Source organism: Rhea americana, unplaced genomic scaffold (genome assembly GCF_003343005.1).
Source record: "Rhea americana isolate MKP2758 unplaced genomic scaffold, rheAme1 scaffold_43, whole genome shotgun sequence".
Lineage (NCBI taxonomy): Eukaryota > Metazoa > Chordata > Aves > Rheiformes > Rheidae > Rhea > Rhea americana.
The window spans coordinates 5,428,052-5,451,569 of NW_028186568.1; the positions used below are offsets into that span (position 1 = coordinate 5,428,052).

Below are 23,518 nucleotides of genomic sequence, written 5' to 3' on the forward strand. Positions count from 1 at the left end.
TGGTTTCTGGGGATGTGTGGCATGTGCGCACTGAAAGGGTTGGAAGAATTATGTTGGTGGCATGAGTTCTGGGTAGGTGGAGTAATCTGCTTCTGCGCTCTTTGCTGCTGTGAAGGCAGCACTTCGCTCTTCCGCTCAGGAGAGCTGCTTCCRTTACTGCTGCTACTGCTCAGTGACAGCAAAATTCAGAAGACTGTGGCCCATTTCAAAGCTGGAGCTTGACACACACAGAGCTGAGTGCAGATTGCTTGTGTCTATGTTGCTCTGTACCTGATCTTGCTCAAAATTCCTTTCTCACATGCATCTAAGGGCTGGGAGGGGTTGTTCCCCCCCCCCCCCCGCTTAGTCCGTCTGTGCTGCTCAGGTGATAYGATGGGGCAGGGTGAAATGAGGCTATAAGTGGGAGTACATTTAGTCGGGGAACTTAGTGCAGTCATGTCTGCACATACAGATAGCCTGAGTCATGCCCTAGCTGAGGAAGCTTCTGCTTCAAGCAGTCCTGCTAGCAAAGGGGTATTTARTTGCTGAAACATAGTGCCACAACCCCTTTTTTACTATGCACCATCCTAGCAAATGTCTGGATACCTAGCATTTGGCCCTCTGCAATAGCATACACTGGTATCTTTTGGCAGTGCTTCTTAAGTGTATGCACACTATTGCGGGGCACATTGAAGGGCAAAGATGCTGGAAGGTGTGATTGTGGCGTAGAAGTAGAAAGAGCCCATAGGCTGTATGTGATAGCTTCTGAAAACTAAGTTTTAATTGCTCTGTGCCCAGAAGTCAGCGGAAGACCAAACAAGCTGCACTGTCTGGTTTACAGGGAAACCTCCTCTRTACCCTGTAAGCTTTCTGCTCAAAGTATGCAGCTGTTGAGTTTGTTTTTAAAGTTCTATTCTTGTTAATTCTCCTGAAAAAAATGTCTCTCCCCACTGACTCACTCCCCGCAATATCTGAAAACATCTCTTTATTAAAATAGTGCTTTTGTTTCTGTGGTTATAATCACATGCTCCTTMAGAAGGCATATAAATAGCCTGGTAGTTACTGCATGAAACTAGTGCTCCAGCCATGATCCAAACTTTACTTATACAGGGATGTCAATAGATAGGAAGCCTTAAATTCAGATCTTACTGAGCTAAGCCACTTTGCAATGCAAAGGAGGGAGAATAAYGCTTTCATAATTATTCAGTGATAGTAATAATAATGAAAACAAACTTTTCCCGTTATTTTTTTTGCTATGATATCCAAAGAATCAATATAAAGAAGAATTGCTCCATACAGGTGTGTGAGCCCTTTGTAATGTTGGATTGGTTGTTTCTTTCAGGTCAAAGCCACCGGACAGGAGCTCTTTCAGCAAGTTTGTGATTTAGTGAAGATTAAAGAGCCTCACTTCTTTGGCCTCAGCATTGTTAAAAGTAAGCAAACTCAATGCACAGAGCAAATGACTTGGCAAACTTCCACAGACCCGCTTGTGTATTTACAGTGTGTGCATATATACACACTAGCCATGCCTGTGGGGTATTTGATTGTAATAAGGTCACAAAGTATGTAGATTATGCACAGGCTTCTTGGAGCTCTTTTGATCTCTGGTATGTGGGCAGACAAATTGGGAGAAGGGGGGCCTTTTGTTCTCCTCCTTTGTTCTTACCTTCTACCTCTTTGTGGGGTTTTCTTWCTTTGCTGTAGCAAAGTTGCTAGACAACATATTTATCACTTTGAATTCAGAACTGCCAATAGCTGAACAGGAGGAGAATTATTAAAGGACTTTGGGGCTGAAAGTGTTAGTTATCTTCTAAAGTCACAAGTAAAGAATGTGACACTGGAGGGGATAGAAGCTTAAATGACTTGAGGGGGACTGAAAGTGGGGGGGAAACAGGGTTTTGAAATACTACGTGGGAAATACAGAACCTAAGTCCATGGGCTGAAGTCCAGTTTGCCTGCTGTTGTACCTTAGTACTGACTTAAGGAAGGAGCAAACCAGTGTGGGATACTAGTGTGTGGGTCTGTGTGTATTGTCCTTTTTATTCTCCTTTCCCACACCTCCAGAAGTATGGGAGGGACTTTTCTTCCTTCCAAAATACTGCTTCAGTGTTTTAGTATTTACTACTGCAACTGTAGATACTGTTGTCATATATGAGCCCTTCTAAATAAGCCTTCTTAGAAATTTTGCATTATGTGGGGGAAAAATCTTTTTTAAAAAAAAAAAAAAATCATTTTTTTTCCTTTCTTCTCTCTGTATGTTGTAAGAATGTAAGGTTTGCTTTTTTWATTTTTTTTAACATAGCATTCATGCTAGTGACAGTGTAGGTGGTTTACCTCCATGAGGTTTGGAAGGTCTCCAAGAGATTCTATCAACATAACTAAACCAGTTAACAGGTATATCTCTGGCTTTAAAACAATGCAGTTTTATATATGAAGATCTGAATGCTTTTAACCTTTTTCACAAACGTGCTGTGTTCACTTGAGTCTGCCCACAGCTGCCTTATCGCACCAGCTATTGCCTATTCCACTTGCAAGACRTCTCCTCATGTGAAGTTCAAGTTCCTGACCTCCCCTTTGAGACAGGATAATTTCATTCCCATTTTCTTTGAATTTGAAATAGGCTCTTCTCCCATTCTTCTTTATGATTCTTTCATCTTTTCCCTTCTTACCTTGCTTGTTTTGCACTTTCAGCTCTCTGCTTTTTCCTACATTCCCCTTTTGTATGAAGCAGTTTCCCTTTCTGTCTCTCGAGCACAGGTGCTCTGACCCTAAAGTGCCAGTTTGTGGCARATGCCTCTCTGTATTTTGGAAATACAGCAGAACTGCTGCAGCCCAACAAGTGCAATAGAAGCACTGCTGGCTAGAGCCCAAAAGTTAGAGTAACTCGCCTACAGCTTTAAAAGTAAACAATCTTTTCTCACTTCTTGTAAGTGCTCCTCTATTTTGAAGGAGCTAATTCATGATGAGACTCTTAAAAGATGAAGAAAAGGGTGCCAGGGGCCCAGAAGCCTGAACTGACTTTTACTTTTTTTTTGTTGTTTTTGTTTTAATTTTCCCAACTACTCCTTGCTTGTGTTTGATATAGATCAGTTTGTAGAGCTGCTTAATTGGAGGCGTGCTTACCCTGTTTCCTTATTCACAGAATCAGAGTGGTTAAGAGTGGAAGGGACCTCTGGAGATTATCTACTCCACCCCCCCTTGCTCAAGCACTGTCACCTAAAGCATATTGCACAGGATTGTATCCAGGCAGTTCTGAATCTCTCCAGAGAAGGAGACTCCACAATCTCTGTGGGCAGCCTGCTCTAGTGCTCTGTCACCCTTAAGAGTAGAGTTTTTCCTCATGTTCAGATGGAACTTCTATGTTCAGTTTGTGCCTGTTGCCTCTTGTCCTCTTGTTATCACACTTGCCTTCCTCCCCTGCCCAGGTAGATGTCAGTGTTTTGGATGAGGAAAAATTTTTTTTTTTTTTGTATACTTGTGGCTTAAAGGAAGACTAGCTACTGGGGCCAGACTACAAGAGAAAAAAAGATAGTGATGATGAGTTTTTCAGCTTGAACAGTCACAGCCTCCAGAAAGGTAGCAGACAGCCCTTGGGAAAGGGAGTAATGTGTGAGCAAACCTGGTCTGCTTGTCTRTGCTTACAAGGCACCTTTAGTGCGCAAGCAGTCCAGTAAGCTGCTGACTGGAGTCTTGGGTTTTTTGTTTTCCTTAGATCTAGGTTTATTACTGCAGAGCTATAGTGATATCTTTTCTGTTTCCACATCTTGGCTTTTTTTCCCCCTCTTTCTGCAGGCAGGTGATAATCTGTTGCTGCCAGTGGTAATTGAGGTCTTGCTTCCATTGCAAATGCAGCACTCTCCCTCTTAGGAATTTGGAAGTAGCCTTTAAGGCATTGTCTGCTTTCCAGGACCAGCTTTTCAGGGATTTTGGTTTCATGGCAGACTATCACCTCAAGGAAGTGAAGCAGTCTGTTCAAATCGTACGAAGGCCTGAGTAAATTTTGCATTGCTCAGGGTTGTTTTGTGGGTATTTCAGTCAACTGCCTTTACAGGCAGCAAGTCAAAGTTTACTTGTTGCAGAGAGTGGTAAGGGAAACTGAGATAGCAAAACTAGAGAGGGAGCCTCTTGTGTTTGAGAGCATCATATTTTTATGCCTTTATATTGCTACTGGTATTTTATTAAACAGCCTCATAGTTTTAATAAGAATGTATTCCACTATTTTTAAAAATGTGTTTATTTTTGGCAGTGCAGAACAAGGTATTCTAATCCACTCGCATCCATTACCTTGCTACTAATTTGTCAACAAAACCCTGACTGTCAATGATGGCAAGAGAATGAAAATTAAGGGATTTCTACAGAATTGTAACCAATCACACTGTGTGGATTATCTGGATTAGGAGCACATTTGACCTGCGGACATTGTACAGATATACTAATACTCAGTTAGTCTTGTAGTAAAATGTGTGTGAGGGAGAGAGGTTGGGCTACTTAATTGAAAACAGAAGTTTAATCCCCAAGTGTAGAAAAAATGAAAATAGTACCACAAAACACTGCACAAGTTGCAAACCATAAATGCTGTGAGATCTGAACTATAGCTCTTGAGGCAGCTCTTCTCGCAATCATTGCTTAAAGGATAAAAGAATTTGGGGCTTTCCTTCACTGCTAACTATTACAAGGATAATGTAGAGGGTGAGCTTCAGGATTTTAAGTTAACAGGAATGGTGAGAGGACAGAGTTTTTCACCTCTTGTTTTTTTTTTCTTGTCAAAATGAAAAGCATTCAGCCAACTATCAGAAGAGAGCTTGCATTTGTAAGAGGAATTCAGTCCCTTTGCAAGTTAAGCTCAGGAGTGTACATTAGTGGGAATGGCATGAAGCTTTGGATGTGTTGCTTTTCTGATTTTGTCACAGATCATCAAACAGGCTATACCGTGTGTTCTGTTGCTGCTTAAGTGCATTTTTTTTTCTTGTACTCTGCTCAGTGAAAAGACCCTGTGACCCTGCCAGGTTTGACTTGGTTCCATGGGCTTCAGCAGCTGGGTCTTATTGTGGCTCCTCCTGCAGGGTCAGTCTTATCTGGTGTTCTGCAGTTTTCCCTCTTGTTATCAGAAAGTGTGTGCAGTGACACAACTCAGTCTTCTAAAGCAAAACTAATTGTCAGCAGACAAAGAACAGCCAGGTCTCCCTTGTTATTGTAACCTGGATCCCTGTGATTCTGAATCCTGAGCTTCTCCTTTCTTGGGAGAAGCTTGCTGAACCCAAGGAGATGGAAGCTGTAGATTGGGAAGAAGCAAGCCTGCAGCTCTGTCTGTCTTTTGGTGTCCTCTTACCACTCAGGCTGGCTTTCTAATAAAGCCAAATCCCTTTGCTTCAGCTCCCCCGCCTGAAGGATCATCCTTCTGTTATTACAGCTCTGACTGTTCACTTTGCCAGACCCACGGAGGCATGCCTCCAAGTCCTAATTATTTGCGTGCCTGGCAAAGAGCTTGGTGGTTGACACTATCAAGACCACTGTGTCTGCAATTAACTCTTTTGTGCTTGCATAGCCTCCAATACTGGCGTTCATGGATAGAATATGCTACCCAACATTTTTATATTATGTGGGTATCTTTTATACCACACTGTCTCTTAAGACAGGTGACAATAGAATTTCTCCTCAAATACCCTCAGATGATTTGTATGTCTCAGTCCTTCCCCAATATCTGTACTTCCCTTCCTTCCYCCACCCTCCAAATATCTGTTTGGATAGTTGCATTTCTTTTGTGAAGGAAAAGTGTCCATATTCTAAACTGAGAAGGTAAGGTCCTATTATAATGACTTGATTACCCAGTACAAGAGTTAAATACAATGTAAGGGAAATGTATGCAGAAATWTTCTAGCTAGAGGGAATTGCAGGGGTTCAGGTGTTCAAAAATTATGTAATGCTCCTTAGCAGTACTTGCTTGGTCTTTCCTTCGAAAGGCTTCTTTTTTTTTTTTCTTTCTTTTTTTTTTCTCCTGTATCTGCTGTAGGTTACTTCTCCTTCAGTATCAGTACAACATCCAGCCAGGTGCTCTACAGTCTGAGGACCACAAGGGATTTGTTTGCTCCTGGCTAAGCAGTGGTAGGAATGGTTCTGCAACTCTTCTTGTGCAGAAGACTCCCCTTTGACACTGTCAAAGGTTCAGAAAGTTCACAGCCTGGGCATGCTGTGTGGCTAACTGTAAGATACCAACATAAAGTCCTGCAATACTTAAAAGTCCTTAGGAATCAGTGAGCCTTTATCTCGGTCTTCAGACTAGGGCATTGGTTACTTCCTTTCGTTCTTCCCTCCATATGCTTTCTGTCCATCCCAGTTAAAATATGTCAGCTACCTGCCTTGCCTTTTTCCCAGCTGTTGACCATCAAGTAGCCCTGCAGAAGTGGTAGGAGCAGATACCATGCAGGGACTGAGATTTGCAGGCCACCAGAACTTGGAAGCTCAGGGAGCTGCACTCACAAAAGGAGTGTGTAGCCCGCTTTGTTCAATAAGCAAAAAATCCCATAATGGCATTCAAGGAAGTTAAACAGCTTAGGTGTGGTCTGTGGCCTGTGTTGTGAGGTACTTTTGCTTTGTTTTTACTTCAGCTCTCCCCTTACCCCACCATTCTCCTCTTCTGGTCTCTTTCCTGTTGCCTCTCCAGGAGTGGATGTGCTTGGAGCAGTGGCATCATCTCCACTCAGCAAATAGCAGTGGTGGTGCTGTGAGKTTTTTTTCAGCATCTGGGAGAAATTAGATGCTGTAGCCAGGGACAATATTTTCCTTCTATTTAAAGCAGTAAATGCATGCTATGTGGAAATTTGGCTTTGCACTAATTTGTATTTTATTTGAGTCCTAATCGCCTAGGTTGTCTGAATAGTTGTAATGTTAAAATATACTTGATTCAACCAAATGAGTTAATGGGATGTTCATGGCTGCCAACTGGGACAGAGTTCTCCCTCGTGGTAGGACTGGTGTATAACTTACCTCTGTGGAATTTCTTAGCACTCTTAGCTCAAAATGGACACATGAAGGGAGCAGGTCACTGGAATTCACCATTACTTAGTCTTTCTGCAGGGAAATAACCTTTCTTAAAGACAAARGGAGGTACCATTTAAAATAAAATAAAGGCTTTTAAAGTAACAATGACTGACAATTTATTTGACCATGTATTACAATCAGTATTTTCCATTCTTGTTTTCCCTACATTGTAAATAATRCCTATAACAAATCTGTCCAACTTATTGGGACTTTGCCACTTTATTCTGATTGGAGATATGTCCCATTATTTTTTGCAGCAGTGCACATTCTATATTTGTTTAAATACGGAAATGTGCTAAGCTAATTTTACAGTAGGAGCCTGTGAATGTTTGTACTTCTGTTGATTGCTTAAGCTGAAGTGAGACTTCTACACTATTCACTCTTTGCAGTTCTTCTGGGGGCTCTTACTAATTGAGCTTGCAGCAAAGCAATTTACACATTTCTCTCAAAGTAGCTGGCTGTACAAGTGGGTTTCTTGAGATTGCCTTCCAGTGCAGTGGTGTGTTACACCAGGTCTGTAACCTGTACACACATACATGAGGGAACCCTTCAAGAAAGGTTGGTATGATGTATTTGCAGCTCACTGCCAGTACTGAGACAAGATCTGTGAGGTGTGTATTGCGTGCATGTGTACTCTAAGCCAGTTTCTGCTTTGGTCATTCAGCTGAGGTCAGAGGAGCAATGACAGTATATACTTGCTGAATATCTGTCCCTGTTTGGATCCATAGGTTAGACAAGTTCTTCTCTGGAAAGGTGACTGTCTGTGCATTTCTATATAGTCCTTTATAACACTGTTTTGAGGTGCTACAATTGAGTGCCTTCATCTCTGGTAAAGAGAAAAATGCTTTCAAGCTAGAGACAGTTTCAGCATCTAACAGACATCTCAAAGAGTCACCACTAATCCAGTTTAAGAAAAAAAAACCCACTACCCACTTGTGCTGAGGAGGGAAATACCTCTTTGTTTTTGTAGATTGAGGCTTACACTGCAGGCTGGCAGTCCAGCAATATTAACTTCATTAAAGCAGGAATGTAACTCTGCATTCTTCCACTGAAGGGGAGGATGGGGAAGGATGCTGGACTGGACTGGGGGAGGAGTGAGACCACCAAGGAGAGCTGTTGTATCAGGATGTCTTCCTCCTTCAGCCTGGCATGTGCTTGGTGTTTGTTTGCACCTCTCAGTCACCATGCTGATGACCTCACCTTTGTGATTGGTATCTGAGCCTTCCCAAGGTTGTCTTTTTAACCTAATTAATATGCACAGAAATATGTAGGGGCTGTGAAGTGTGGGCGACAGATGTCTTTACTACTGTGAAACTGCTCTGTTGTCCTTTTTTCCTCTTCTGTCCCAGCATGTGTGTTAATAGGATGACTCGGAGAATATCACAGCACTTGCTGTCACTGTGTTTCCTCAGAGCTGAGAGATAACTCATTTAATTCCCTAAATGCCTCTGGGCAGGGGATCACTCCTGAGCAACAAGGGAAGACTGACCCTGCTAACTTGTTGCAAAGGTGGAGGTTCCCTACCCTCTTCGCAAGATCACAGTTAAAGCTGTAGTATTGACAGAGGCTGTATGAGACTTTAACCATATCCAACCCAGTCAGAAACACCACTGTGCAGTAGTGAACTGCTATGAGAAGCAGCTGAGGGTCTGGCTGCAGGGAGCCTGTAATGGAGTGAGCACCTTCACCWGGGACTGCTGAAATCCCCAAAGGGACTGTGTATCATGCTTGTATTATCCTGTTCTTGTTGTTAGCTGTGCAACTGTTACCTAAAAACAAACTTTCATTTATTTTTTAAAGAAGGCTTTATAGAGAGACACTTAGGGCAAGGGACAGGGACAAGTCTGAGGGAGGTATCAAACCCATTCATCTCACTGGCCAGGTTTTCTAGCATACTTTTCAAGGCAGTGTTTTCTGATCTTAATGGACTTCAAGAAGCAAAGATGGTTGGTGCCTGCATATCCCCATCTGACACCCCACCTAGCTTGCGCAAGCGAAGAGGGAAATGCAATATGCAGTACCTCTGTGATGCTAAAACCTTTGCTTCTCTCCTTGTCAAAACAACTTCCAGCAAAACAACTTCTATATCACATTGTGTGCTAAGTCACTTTAACTCCTCTAACTAAAATTCAGGGCTTCTGTCCAACAATTTCAACAGTGCTGTTAAATACTGTGCTGTGTATGTATACATAGGTATATGTGATGTGTCAAACAAAGCAGTAACTAGAAATGTATTTAGATTAAAATTACAACTGTGATCAGTACAATGCAAGAAAAAACACAGATGAGGAAACATGACTTTTTTAGCAATTACATCCTCTTTATTTGTTACCAGTAYTTTGCACAAGGCTTTGTGTTACTGTGGTGTGTGGAACAATTCTGGCTAGCACCAGTTTATTTTCTTTTAACTGGGGTGGAAGGGGAAGGAAGTGATGTGTGTGATATGGAACTGATTTTGTTTGCATGTTTGTTTTCTAAAAGCTTACAGCAAATACTTCTTTTGGGGTATCTGCACCTGTAAAGAGCTGTAATGTTTTGGGAAGATAGCTTTGAGGTGACTCAGAGCTCACTTGAATACCTCTTCTAATGCTAGCCTATGCTAATCTTTCATACGCAGTAGAAACAATAGTGCAAGCTTTCACTTGATTGTAATTTACATTGAGATAATTTTGCTTCTATTCTCCTTTCTCTTTTTTGTTTGACATCAGAAAGCAAAAGCTGAACTTTGAAGTCTAGACTTGTTTTGGGAGGCAGAAGTGTTTTTTTTTTTTCCTTGCTCTTTTTATATCTCTTAAGTAACAAGCTCTTCAACTTGGCACTTATGTCACCTGTCAAAACACTTTCCAGGGCAAGAGCAAAGAACGGAGTTAATAGTCACGTGAATGTGCTCAGCTGGCACTGCTTCAGAAGCCTGAAACACCCATAAGGTTGTCTTAGGGAAAATCCTTCACTGAGTTGTTTGGCTTTGATAATTACTAAGTAGTATTACAAAACATTGGCTTTGAAAGCAGCACACAGCTCTTTCAAGATGCTTGCTCTTCACACTGCCTCTTGTTCTCCTCCCTAACCTAAGTGGAGAGCATTTCTGTAGTCTTTTGAGGTAGGCTGGGGAGATTCCATTTCTTTTTTTCATTCATCTTTTTGTCCTATAAAAGAAATTGGATCTGAGTAGATTGAACTCTCTGAAGATGACGTTTGGGTTTGATACTCCTCCTTACCATTTCAGAGGATCCCATTCACATGTAGAGCATGAAACCAGTGAAATACTTGACTCTGTCCGCTGTTTATGCCGCTCACAACAGTAGTGCTACATGACAGTAAAGCAGAAGTTCTGCTAGGGCTTACTTTTATTAAAAAAAAAAAAAAAAAAAAAAAAAAAAAAAAGTTGCTTCAGAAAGCAAGAATTCTGCATTTCTGGCTCAAGTGTTTAGGAAACTCTAGCTCAGCATCTCTTTGAGTTAGGGCACAGCTGGGCTTCCTTTATGCTATCCAGACTAACATACACACTGTAGTCCAAATGCCTGTTCTCTTTCTTGCCCTCTCTGTTCTGCAGCTCAGCTTTTATTTAGAGTGCRTTGTTTGAAAATAACTGGTATATTCATCTAAGTACCTCGTGAATAAGAATTTTTACTACTTTTATATTAAATGCTTTTTCTTCTTGTCTTTCAGATAACGAATATGTGTTTATAGACCTGGAGCAGAAGCTCAGCAAATACTTTTCAAAGGAATGGAAGAAAGAAACGAGCAAAGTAAGACAGATGTTTAATTTTAGAGGCTACCACTTTGATGTTGGACTGTTCAGTAAAATGGAAGCTCTTAAACTAAGGTCCATAAAGCATTTCTTGAATGTGATCTGCAGAATGCTGTTTGGTAGCAAGGTGCTTTGGCTTTCTGTGCATGGTTAATACACTGAATTAAAAGGAGCTGAAATAACATCTGTAGCTTTACTTGGGCAATAGTAGTCACATGGCTGTTGCTTAATTGCTGCARGAGAGAAGGTCAGTCGGTCTTCCATTTGAGTGAAGCCCAGTCTCTGAATATCTGGAGACCTCCAGTTGTACATGAGCAAAACAGACTAAATGGACGTTTGTGACTTGACCCATTCCACTTGACGTGAAAGAGGGGTCTGGAGCTATGGATTCTCTCAGAGCCATATGCAGAAGGACAGTGGAAAGAGAGAGGAAGGATATTTTGTTTGAGAAGGGTCCTGGTTCTTTAAGACTAGCTAATATAATCAAGGGAGAGAGAAACTACATGAAATAAGCAATGACAAGTCTATATAGTTGTCTTGTACTGGTCATTCAAACTTGATAACACACACAAAACAGGCATTATTAGAAGAGCTGCAGTCTAGAATAAAGTGTTGTATCCAAATGTTTGTTCTGATGTGCATCCAAAGACATCTTGATATGCTTGCCATTTCTACAACTTAAGGAAATTTGGAGATTACTACTTAAGGAAGTTTGGAGGTTCAGGGATCTCTTATCCACTTCTGTTTCTTCCAGACAAATAACAAATACTTTAAATACAACTCCCAGTCATGTGGGAGGGCTGTCTATCCTGCCAGCAAGGGTTTCTTCCAGGGTAGGTGTTTCACATGGCTCTGATCACCTCAGTATGGGGTATGCTTTGCAGTTACTTTGGAACTTGCAACACTTTTTAAGTCTGGTAAGTGTTGAAACTGTTGTTTGAGGTGAATCATAAAAGGCTAAATGAATTGCCTTTGGCAGTACTGATGTCTGGGGCCAAGTTAAGCTATTGAACTAGGAGGGAGGTTAGGAAACAGAATTTAATACCTGTTGAGAGGTCTCAGCTGAAAAGCTCAGCTCTGCTGATGAAATAAGGTCACTATGCCCAAACTCCAGAAATAAAATGTAAATATTTGCTTGATGATCAAGATGTTGCTGTCAGCATCAAAGATACGCATGGCATGCCATGTACCTTCTTCCAGTGAGATGAATCTGATTTGCAAACTCTTGGAACTGTCCATGTGAGCAAAGATACCTGTACAAAAATCAAAGAAGTAGGAGGCAAAAGTAGACCAGACAAGAGAATGAACTATTAAAATAAGATGTTCCTTTTCCCTCTCCCTCCCATTTAACTAATCCTATAGGACTGAAGGGAAGGCTATAGTTAAAACAACAACAAAAAATCTTACTAGTTTCTTTTTGCAAACATCTTAAACATGAAACAGACATCAATGTTTCCTTTCAGTCTGTGACTCTAGGAAGTGGTGAATAGTTAAACATTAGCCCTGCCAAAAAAAAAAAAAAAAAAAAAAAAAGACAAAAAGACAAATGGTTAGTATCACACTGGTGCGCTTCAGCCTCTGGCAGTAACTGCTGAATGTGTTAACTATTGCAGCAACGTGTGTGTCCCTGTGATATGATGTGCTGAGCAGGGATACTAATGTTAACTCTTGATGTGTTCTGGAAATGATACAGCGGTCCAAGTGTGGCATGGTGCCTGAACTGCTTTGCCTTGTACTTTCAGGATGGTTATATTAAACTTGCTGTGTTCAGCATCAATATGCCTGCAGTGCTTCCAGGTGCTGAGCTAAGTAATATTGAGCTAAGCTGGGCATCCCTAAACTGTACTGGGACTCTTTTATATCTCCTCATCCTCCCAGTCCAAATTCTCTTGCTCTGCCTAGGATGTTTTGTCATTCATCCTGTCTAAATATTTTGTGATTCTTCATTGATGGGAGTTTCAGTGATGATCAGATCCCTCCAAACCCTGCTGAACAGCTAAGTGTAGAGAATGAAAGCAATATGAGGAATGAGCTTGGGGAGGGGAATGTTACAAGAAGATAATAAGAAGATGCTGAATGTTTTTTTTTTGTTTTTGTTTTTTAACATTTCTTCTACCTCTGTTCTAGGGAACAGAGAAATTTAGCCCTCCTTTTGTGGCATTCTTTAGAGTACAATACTATGTAGAAAATGGAAGGGTGATAAGGTAAGTTCCCTTCTGCAGTAATTAACTATGTTTTAAATTATTCACTGTATTCTTWAAAGCAGGAAAAATCATGGTTCTTTTGATGAGCTCATCTCTGTTTGTGAGAACCCAAAAAGAAGTCTATTGAAATTTGCCAAAATGGTTCTGCCAGTATATTTTCCTCTGGAAAATAAACAAAATAAAACAGGAGTCAAGTGATGTGTCTTAACTAGTTGTTTAGGGTTTTATTTTCTCTGCTATACATTGTTTGGAACCTATCTTTTTTTAATTTTGCATTTAAGTAACTTGAAAGCTGAAGTTATTGGCTACTACTGGTTTAGCAGAGAGAAATTCCATGTTTGTTGTCTTCATACTTACTCTTTTTGTTTGATTCTAGCTGTTTCTTCTCTATGCTACCCACAATGAATATGGCAGCTTGATTTTTTTTTTTTTTTTTTAAGGTCATCCCAGATGATCTCAGTGCTGCCATGAATATTTTCACCCCCATACACGCCCCTTGTCATTCCTAGGGGAATTCTGAACACTTCCTTATCTGTGTCTAGAGAACAGCTTGAATGGTGACAGTATTGAAATACACTTAATCTTTTAGTTGCATCTACAGCTTGGCAATCATCGAATGAATATACCAAAGTCGCTATCTGTGCTGCAGAACACTTTGTAATATTTTGGGTTCTTTCTTTTGTATCTGAGCAGTGCTCTGTGTAATCTACTTCTGGAAGTGAATGGATTCTTGGAAGTGGACAAAAGAAGTGATTTCATAAGTTAGGATTTTGTATTTGAGTGGGATCCATTCACGTGGAATATGGATTGCACTCAAAACGCAATCACTCTTGCTGCACCATGCAGAACAAATGATGAGTGAGTTAAAAATGAACACCTGACATCTTTTATTTGTATCAGCACTACTAGTGTGTCTGTGACTCCAGGGCAGGGCAAGAGCTGCAAGTGTTCAGGTGGATTAAAATAAAGCATAGTCTTTGCTTAATATTTTGGCATTTGTCCTCATCTAGAAGAAAGCTTGTTGGTTCTTTGTTTTTTTCTCTTCTCCATGGTCTGTCTTTTTGGATGCAGGGAGGTTTTCTGTAGTCTGTTTGGCTGTTAGGTGTTTTTATTTTGTTCATTTTTTTTTGGTGCAAAGACAGCAAAGCCTAGCGTTCTCACACCCCCTACATACTCGCACTCATTTGCACTAATAACTCAATTGGAGAGGTGTGTGGAGCCATACAGAATTAGGTATGTGGCCCCCTTCAAGCTACATASACATGCTTTTACAAGCAGGCTGTAGTGTCCAGCATTTCATTCATACGAACCTGTCAGGGGCCTGCTTTCCTTGTACTCTCATAATGGGGTGTATGTGCATTATTAATGGCATGCACTAGTTAGCGGTATCAGACTATCCCTGGTTAGYGGCTTGAGGAAAAGGACAGAAACATACCCAAGACTCCTACCTCTATTGATCCACCTTGCAGGAACTAGCTATTGAAAAGCACCTTGAGCCTAAGGCAAGGTGAAATGAAAAAGCAGTGCCAGGTTTGGAGGGGAAAGAAATGCAGGTGTGTCAGAAACAAGACTAGGATTCAAGATGGTTGATTCTCCTGACTGTGCTACAGGCTTTCTAGAAAAATAAAAGCTCTTGATAGAGTCAGTCTCTGAAACAGATGTGATATGATTATCTTTCATCTACTCTACCCCATAACTACTTGGATTTTACGCTTCTTAAGACAGAGGGTATCATTTCCCATGTCTGTGCAGAGCCTAGAGTGAGAAGAMATTGATCTTGGCTTGGGGCTCCCTAAATATGCTTAACTGTATCATAGTGACATTGGCATGCATCAGGATGCTAAAGTTTAATCACTCCTCTTGCATGTATTTGAGAGACCTTTTTTGAGCTTGACCTTTTTTTCTCTTGCTTGAACAAACCTGCCTCTGTATCTTGCAGTGACAAGGTGGCAAGGCAGCTCTACTACTGCCATCTGAAGGAGCAAGTCCTGAGGTCTCGGTGCAACCACAAAGAAGAAATCTACTTCTTGCTGGCTGCCTACAGCTTACAGGCAGACTTGGGAAACTATAAGGAGGAAGTCCATGCTGGCAAATATTTTGAACCTCAGGCTTATTTCCCGCAATGGGTAAGTCTGGGGGGATCTTTCTGTCAGTAGTTCGTGTAGACAGCAGGAGCTATGGCAAGGTGATACCCCTAATTGTAGCCATGTGACTTTCTTGGGTTTCCACTACAAAGAATGGACAGAGTGGGCACAGCTTTGCCCTGATTCTCACTCAGAAGCTATATCCCTCTCCCTGTTCACAGGATATAGCCGCCCAATCCTCCTGGGCTCCTTGAGAACAAGGTTGGTGGTGTGTGTTCTTCCTCACTGAGGAAATGTGTTGATGTCAAATGAATGACCCTGACAGCATAGCTGTTCTTGTTTAAATTTCTGTGGCTTAAAGGGTTGTCTCTCTGATACACTATCACAAAAAGATCTGCAGAACTACGGAATCTACGGAAAACTTCAGGGCCCTGAAGTTAAGTAGATTTCTCTTTGGTCTTCGTTCTTTAATGTTTGCTTCTTAGATGGCTAGATCCAAACCCTAGGGGCTATTACTGCCTTACAGTATATTTGGTGCTTGCTTTGCCATTCATCTATGGCCCAATTGTAGTAAGAGAAAAGGGAAGGGCCTGGAAATACTTGTTTATAACCATGTGCAYGTTGGTGTGTGCCCTTTGAAGTGGCAAACAGCTTAGAGGGCCAAGAGTTGGTTTAGTCACTGAACCAAAGCAAGTTAGCTGTGAATCAAGAGTTTAAAAAAGTAATCTTTCAGAACAGATTACTTGCAAAGAATTCTCTTTTGTTTTGAAAAGGTCAAGAAGACTGTCCATAAGCACTTCAGTGACSATAAAAATAGAATGGAAATCTAGGTTTGTTATGGATGTGAGAACAGTGGTCACCCCTCAATGTCATCTGCTGGTGAAGAATGTTTCACAGAAACAAGACAGACCATCCTGTGACCCAACTTAGCTTTGCAGCTCTTTGCTCTGCTCTGACAGCTGATGGTAGCCCAGCTGGGGCCTTGGGATAGCTGCCAAAAAGCCTGAATTCCTCTGGTGATTTGATCAGTGTCCCTGGGCAGGTCAGTTCTGCCCTATGAGGCAGTACTGTCCCCCAGCTCCAGGGAGAAAGTTCAGAGCAGTAGACAGGGGCTGTGTCAGGGAGACAAGGCTGGTCTTTTACTTGAGTTTTAGCCTGCCTGACTTACTATGCAAAAATTCTCTCTCAGACAACAGACCTTCTTCCCATGCCTTTCCTAGCTCTCAGGTGCCTGGCATGAGGTAGCTTACAAAGGGCTGGAAGAGAGCAGTGTGATATGCACTGTTTATGGGGCAGTTAAAAATCTTATCACAARGCATTGCTCATCTGGCAAACATTGCAAACACCAAGGCAGAGCCCAGCTCACCTGCRCTGAGCCACAGCCCTAGGCAAATATGGGGGTGATTTATCATTACAAAGAGTAAAATCTGGCAGTCATGGGGACGCTTCTCTCCCTGCCCCCGGGCTCCAGTGGGGAGACACTACGTGATCTCCTTCACAACACCAACACGTGCTTGAGATCRTTTAGCCGAAGGCTGCCACAACCCCTGTGCGAGTAAGAAGAGGCAATACTGCTCCAAAGTGAGCAACTCGGCTTTGAACTGTAGAGTTGATGCTTCTGTTTGTGCTGACGTTGCACAGCTGATTGCATCGATGTTCTTAACAGAGCCCAGCCTTCCTTGTGGGAGGATAACTAACCACGTGAGTTGGCATGCAGAGAAGGGCAGAGATGTTACAGGGTAGAGTAAGCAACTGGCTTAAGTTAAAATGGAAGTGGGAACTGATTGATGAGGTCTTGAGAGTTTCAGGCCAGGACAGACTGCTCTTGGCAGGATGTTTCTTAGATACATGATGGAATCTAGTTTTAAATGTCCTGAATTATGGGGGCAGCTTATGAATAGAATCTAGCCAAAATCACACTTGTCCCACTGCTGCTCCCAGCCTAGAAGGGGCCACTGGTGCAGGAGGAGCCTGGGCTGCACTGTAGCATTGTAGAGGGCACATGCAGCCAAACATGGGGACTGGGTGCTCACAGGACAAGAGCTAAAGGTCCTGTGCAGGATTCCCTGCTACTTAATGAAGTCCTGTGTCTGCCARCCACTCCAGATGTGTACAAAATATCTTGAGGTAGTGTTTTTGTCCCCCTTGAGGATGAAAATGCTAAACAAGCCTAATGTGTTTCTGATCTTAAAAACAAATCCCTAACTACCTTTCTGCAGTGTTTGGAGATGTTGCTGCTGATTGTGTYGGCATTCAGAGCAGTGTTATCTTCCCATAAGCCTTTAAGTTTAAGAATAAAGTGAGCTGACACAATCCTCATAGTCTGTCTGCTATGATTTTGCTATCTAGGAGTCTGTCTGGAGACATCGATACCATTTGGGCTGCTTTAAATGCTTTCTCTCCAGGGAGGTAGAGGTGAACCTGAACTTATTGAGTGAACATAGGAACCTCCTCCAGTCTAGCCCTTGCTGTTGATCACAGCTACCTCCCAGGGGATTACTGAAGAGTTACTGACTTGTTTGTTTCCCTTGTGGTTTAGATAATTGCAAAGAGGGGGAGTGACTACATCTTGAAACATGCCCCAGAGATGCACCGAGAACAGCAAGGTCTGACTGCTAAGGAAGCTGTGCTGAAGTTCATTAAGGAGTCCTGCTTGTTGGAAGATGTGCCTGTCCACTTCTACAGGCTGCAGAAGGTTTACAAAAAAAAAAAACCAAAAAAAAAAGGCCTCTTATTTTAAGCTTCTCCCCCACTTTTTAAATGGGTGCACTGTTGTATTTTTCACTTTCTATGTTTGAGGGATTGTTGCCTCTAGTGCTGAGAGGTCAAATGAGTATAAAATTTTCAGCTTTTTCTTACTCAGGCTTACTTAATGCACTTTATTTTTATGTGCTAAGAGAGTTTAGGTCTAGAAATAGGACTAAAGAGATGTTTTTTGTTTCACTTAGGTGAGTGAAACCTGCTCATGCAATTGCAATTTGCATGGAACTTTTCCCAAAAGGAGATAGTCCGTTTCATTAGACTTATAATTAAGCTCTTCAGCTGTTCATATTTGGTCAGAATATTGTCTGGGAGGTATCTCTATCTGTATCCTTTGACCAGATCTAAAAACTCAAGTTATTACAGAAACACAGAGAAGAGTCTCATGTTCTCTGGAGGAAATAAGTTCCAGTTTGGTCTGTAATCCAGTGTTAGTTTAAATTCCTCACAAACTATAGCCTCCTACCTATCCTTTGTCCTCTCTGTTTTGATACTAATGCTATTAATGATGCAGTCATAAGAGAGTGTGAGTTACACTAGGAGGCTATAAGAAATCCAGCTGGCAGGACTTAATACAGTTTGTCTGAAGGTACTGGGGGCATGAAATTGGTTGCCCTTAATATCCAGATTCTGACTTGAACTTATTTATGCATTGTTAATTCCTTCATGCGCTGTTCAATTCACAGAGTGCTTCTACCTCCTCTCTAGCATGCAGGAATCTCATGGTTAGATATCTTGCTTCTAGATGATACCTGGGTCACAAATGCAGAGGCACTGAAGTGAAGGCTTGAGTGCCAGTGTTTTGGCTTCCCTAAGGTTTCAAGAGCTGTTACCTTTTGTTTCAAGCTATGCTCATATCTGCTACTGAGGTTGTGAACTCTGAAAGAAAACACTGACTGCCCTGAGCCCTGTGTTTTTCCTCCAGATCAAGTGTTGATTTATGAAAGCTCTTTGCCTTTAGAAGACAAACTATTTCTTAGTCACTTTAAACTGGAGTTCTACTGGATATGGGTAGTAGTCAAAAGGGGGAAGAAAGCAAAGTAAATGTGATGGCTTGGCAAGCCAGATGAGGAAAGTTCCAGTGTTTGAGGTCTGTRACTCCAGAACTTGTTCCTCAACAATTTTATTCCTCCTTTTCCTCCTGCCTYGGCAGCAGAGAAAGACGGAGTGAACTAGTTTGGGTGTTTTTTTTCTTTGTTCATTTTTTGGTCTTTAAGCAAAAAAAATCTCCTTATCAGAGAGCAATTACATTATAGCAAGATACAACATGAGGAAAATCAAGTCAGTATTCCAACTAAGCCTTGAATGTTTAAAACCATCTGCTGCCTACACTGAGACCAAAAGGTTAGAAAGAATGTCCCTGTAACTGTGGGCATTGGGCACTGATTATCTTCCTCCTGGCCAGTATTACATCTGTAGTCCAGCAAGCACCTAAATGGGGATGGGGGTACTGTGGCAAGGGAAGGGGACAGAGATCCCTTCTATTTTGGGCTCTCTGTGACCTGGAGAACCATGTGTGTTCATAGGGATAGCAGAGGCAGCACACGGCAATAAGAGGGAATCAATTGCAAATTACCTCTGAGAAGCAGTAACTGTCCATGCACTCAAATGACTGAAGCTACAGGATTCTCTGTCCAGGGCAGTCTGGAGTGTTGGGTGTTTGCTGTTGGTGAAATGCTCAAGACTTGCAACATGGCAGGATTCGTAGCTGTTTCTTATTGCAGAGAATTTTTCAAAGGCCAACAAGGCAATGTGCTTTTTAGAAGCACAATAAAAAGTAAATGAGCAGGATGAAAATGCTAATGACATTTGCCTGGTGAGCAGTCCTGCTACCTCTGATGCAGTAGGTGCAGAACAGGAGTGTAGTCTTTGTAGATTAACCTTTGACTCCAGGCTCTTCTGTTCTCTTAGGATAAGAAGGAGGACCGCCCGACAGTTATCCTGGGCCTGACCCTTAGAGGAATGCACATCTATCAGGTAACAGACTGCCATGAAAGCCTTCTGGTATAGTGTTTAACTYTGTGCAGCCCCCCCAGGCACAGCTTCACTGCCTGGCTCTGCATATCTCATATTCCTGATTATTTGCAAATTCTTTGCACATCGCTGACTCTACCCTGTACCTGTCAATCCCTGTGTCACTCTGAGTTTGATGTGTTGCAGGAGGTGAATCATGTTCGTCAGCTCCTCTATGACTTTCCCTGGTCACACATCGGGAAGCTAGCATTTCTAGTGAGTATGACGGAATGGAGGCCATCTGGCACTGGGCTATCAACCTGGGACCTGGCAAGGCTGTTGGCCTACCCAATTGCCTTGTCGAGTCCTGTTACTAGTATGCATAAGATTGCAACTATCTGTTAGTTATGTGACTGAAAACATGTTCTTGTTCACTGTTCTTGTATCTCTCTTCTTTATGCAGGGGAAAAAATTTGAGATCCAGCCAGATGGTTTGCCCTCTGCACGGAAATTGGTTTACTACACAGGTTGCCCCTTTAGGTCACGGCACTTGCTGCAGCTCCTCAGCAATAGCCACCGGCTCTTTCTGAATATCCAGCCGGTGTTGAAGCAAATCCAAAAACTGGAGGAGGCTGAAGGTATGTGACAGGAGAGCAGATGACTTCTGATAAGGGTAAGAGTATGGCATGTTAGTGTTTCTGCTGTGGCTTCACAGTAGCTGCTCTCTAATTGGTATTTCTGCCTTAACAGAAGACATTGAGAAGAAYAGAAGACCTGTTTGTTTCAAGTCAATTAGTGGGAAGTGGTTTTGGTCTCACCTTGCTAGATTGTGATCAGAAAATGCGTGTGTGAGCAGTGAAGGGGGAATTTTTCCCTTTAAGAGGAGGTCTCTGCTCTTTGGGCTGTCAGGTTTTGCACATTTGACACATGCCTCTGAGATAAAGTAATCTTGAATAAAAAGCTTTCAGTTGGGRTAAGATCTTCCTTTGTTCAAGGAGCAGTACAAGTTGTGAGCTTGTGTCTTAATTTTTTTTTAGTGTCCCATTACTAAACAGTTTTTGCAGTTTAGTCTATAATGTCCACTAGTTAGGAGCTGCAGGTGCCAGGAGTACTCTGAGAGGAGATAAAGGCTCCTAGAACTTATCTTCTCTGGTGGAGTCCCATCTCTGTAGGGATGATGCTTGAACTCTGAGAGTCCCTGGTATCCTTCTAGGAAGACTTCAGTCATTTTATCCCCTCCCTGCTTGTTTCTTTCTATTTTTATTCTCTGTGGGGCCTTGGGTCTCAAACTTCTCAGCCTGCCTCTCCCCATGTCTGTTTCTGAATGCATTGTATAGGCCCTTGCTTGGAGGATGTCTCCTCTTTTTTTTTTTTTAATAGCCTTCTTCTGACTGCTTTTTGCTCCAGTTCTTTCCTGGCTGCTGTTCCCTGCATTCTCCATTAATGGATTCTCTACATTCTGTGGGGTTTATAAGACTTCTATCAGTAGCTTTACATCTATCAGGAAGCAGAARTCAGTAGACGTCAGCCAGTCATTCCTCTTGTGCAAGGACTTAGCCTTGTTCCATCCAACAACAAGTCAGGAAGAAACTCCTGTTATTGTCAGGAAGAAGTTCAAAACTTTTACACTGTTTCAAAGGCGTCTCTTTGCTGATTCCCGCTAGTCCCTTCTGGTTCCAGACAATAAAATGGCAGTACTTGGGCAAAAATTGCAACTAAAGAGCTGCAGTATTTAAAATGCTGTTTTTTAAAAATGTTCAGAGTCAAAATGAGATCTGCCTTTTTTTCTTACTTGGTATATATCCTGTCAGCTAGCTAACTGCTATTTTGTTCCCTTTCTGTAATAGCCTCCTTAAGGCTATCCTGTGTGAGCACTCATTCCTCTTAGTCCAGTGGACATTTAAACATTCAGTCTTTCTTCTTTAATAGATAGATTCCCGTCTTGATGGAAGACTGAGGCATTGCAGATAGCGAGTCTTCCCTGGACTTGTACTAGAGCTGTTGCCTGACTTTGGCATTTTGAACTCCTCTTTCCTTACCAGACACTATTTCAGGAGAACTCTGCAAACATTTATTGTCTGCAGTGGGTCAGCAYCTAAGTACAGGTCTTGCAACATTGTGGTAACACCTGGGGACATGATTCAGTGGCCCAAACAGAAGCATTCAACATGCCCTGGAGCATTTTTCTCTGCCTTCTGGCTCCAGCTTTAGGGTGGGACAATTTTTTTTTCCTGCATTGTGTCTGACAGTGTCTCATAGATTTCTTGGCCACCCTTAGCACACCTCTCTTTAGGTAACACATACCAGCCCTGGAAGAAGTGATCAGTAAGTGCTCATCATGGGGATCCTGTTCTTGGCTGTCTCTACATATTGATGACTGTTTTGAGGAAGAGTCAAGGTCCTGTGTTTTAAACACTGAACACTTAGGTTATGCAGGTAGATYGAGTCTTTTCCTTTATTCTGTAAGCTAATATTTTCTGTACCATAACCATCTATACCGCCTGTTCTAATTCATGAGATATTGGCCTTGCTTTATCTATGACTAACTGTAATTGTTATAGCCAGCTGGGCATCTAGGTATCTGTTGAGCAAACAGAATGCAAAACTCTCTGTTCAGTAGCTGCAGTAATTTTCTTCTTTGTCAAGTTTTGCCAGTCTCAGAAATTACTGATTATTTTTTGCTACCATTCCTTCTGTCTTGCTTAGCTTCCCCTGGTTTCTTATGTCTGTTTTTCTCAGAGAAGAAGCGCTACCGGGAGTCCTACATCAGTGACACGCTAGACATGGACCTGGACCCTTCTGATAAGAACTCGCGTGGCAGYGGGAGCAGTGGAGATAGCCGGAGGGATAACCGTCTCTCACGCCAGTCCACAGGGAGTCATGGCAGCTCTCACACATCTGGCATTGAGGCTGACTCAAGGCACCGGATATCTGTGGAAATGTCAGTGGATGAGCCCTTCAGCATTGATAGGATACATAGGAAAGAAAAATCCTGCAGCTCGACCATCAGCTATGGTAGCTCTGGCATTGACAGTGGCAGCAAAGGGAGGGCTGAAGATGACTCTCAAGATGATGGTAAGGAATTTGGAGATGTGGAACAATTTTTAAGCATGCAGTTGTCTTCCCCTGCAGGAGAATGGGGAGTAAGAGAATATGAAGCAGCTTGGAGCAGAAGGGTAATGCTAATCCTTCTCCTATGCCTCTTTCCTACTACAGAGCTTGAGCTGGCAGTAGATGAGCCTTTAGAGGGAGAACAGTTAGAGGAGGCCCCTGTGGGAGAATCTGTTGATTCCCTTCATCTAGATGCTACTAGCTGCCAAGGTAAGATGGCTTTCTGCTACTACTCAGTGATTTTTCTTAGGCTGTAGCTATAAGCAGATGCATTTSGCAAGCTAGGCATGATCTGAGAGATCTAAGAAAGCTCTATCTTCACTGCCCTACTGCAACAGGATTTCAAGCCAGCKCTTCCTGAGTTGAAGGCTTGTACTCTATACTGTGCAGTGCTCCTCTCCTGTTTGCTCCTTAAGGTCTCCCTTCTCAAAATTTACCAAGTTTACTTTATTTGTGTTCAGTTAATGACAAAAGGAAAACTGAGGCAGACTTTTTGTAGTAAAGGAATTTAATTCAAAATCTTATATACCACAAAGCAGCTAAAGGGTTCAATGACAGGTTAACGGGCCAGGCACAGGAATTAACAGGTGAAGTTCTGTGGCTCATGTTATAGGGAAGGCTAGACAATAGGCTCAGAC

At 42.1% G+C, this 23,518-nt stretch overlaps 1 protein-coding gene across 3 annotated transcripts in view; it reads left to right on the forward strand.

Annotated features, from left to right (window-relative positions):
• The window catches only part of FRMD1 (FERM domain containing 1), a 47,896-nt gene that overhangs the window by 19,141 nt on the left and 5,237 nt on the right, over positions 1 to 23,518 (forward strand). For 2 of the 3 annotated variants that reach the window (XM_085315537.1, XM_085315538.1), the window contains 10 exons: positions 1,322 to 1,412; positions 10,687 to 10,766; positions 12,896 to 12,972; positions 14,912 to 15,098; positions 17,596 to 17,751; positions 19,728 to 19,793; positions 19,977 to 20,045; positions 20,233 to 20,407; positions 22,509 to 22,844; positions 22,986 to 23,090. In XM_085315537.1, the coding sequence (XP_085171663.1) occupies positions 1,322 to 1,412; positions 10,687 to 10,766; positions 12,896 to 12,972; positions 14,912 to 15,098; positions 17,596 to 17,751; positions 19,728 to 19,793; positions 19,977 to 20,045; positions 20,233 to 20,407; positions 22,509 to 22,844; positions 22,986 to 23,090 (1,342 nt within the window). Of the gene's footprint in view, positions 1 to 1,321; positions 1,413 to 10,686; positions 10,767 to 11,561; positions 11,686 to 12,895; positions 12,973 to 14,911; positions 15,099 to 17,595; positions 17,752 to 19,727; positions 19,794 to 19,976; positions 20,046 to 20,232; positions 20,408 to 22,508; positions 22,845 to 22,985; positions 23,091 to 23,518 lie in introns of those variants that run through there. The other variant, XM_085315539.1, reaches the window with a different exon arrangement.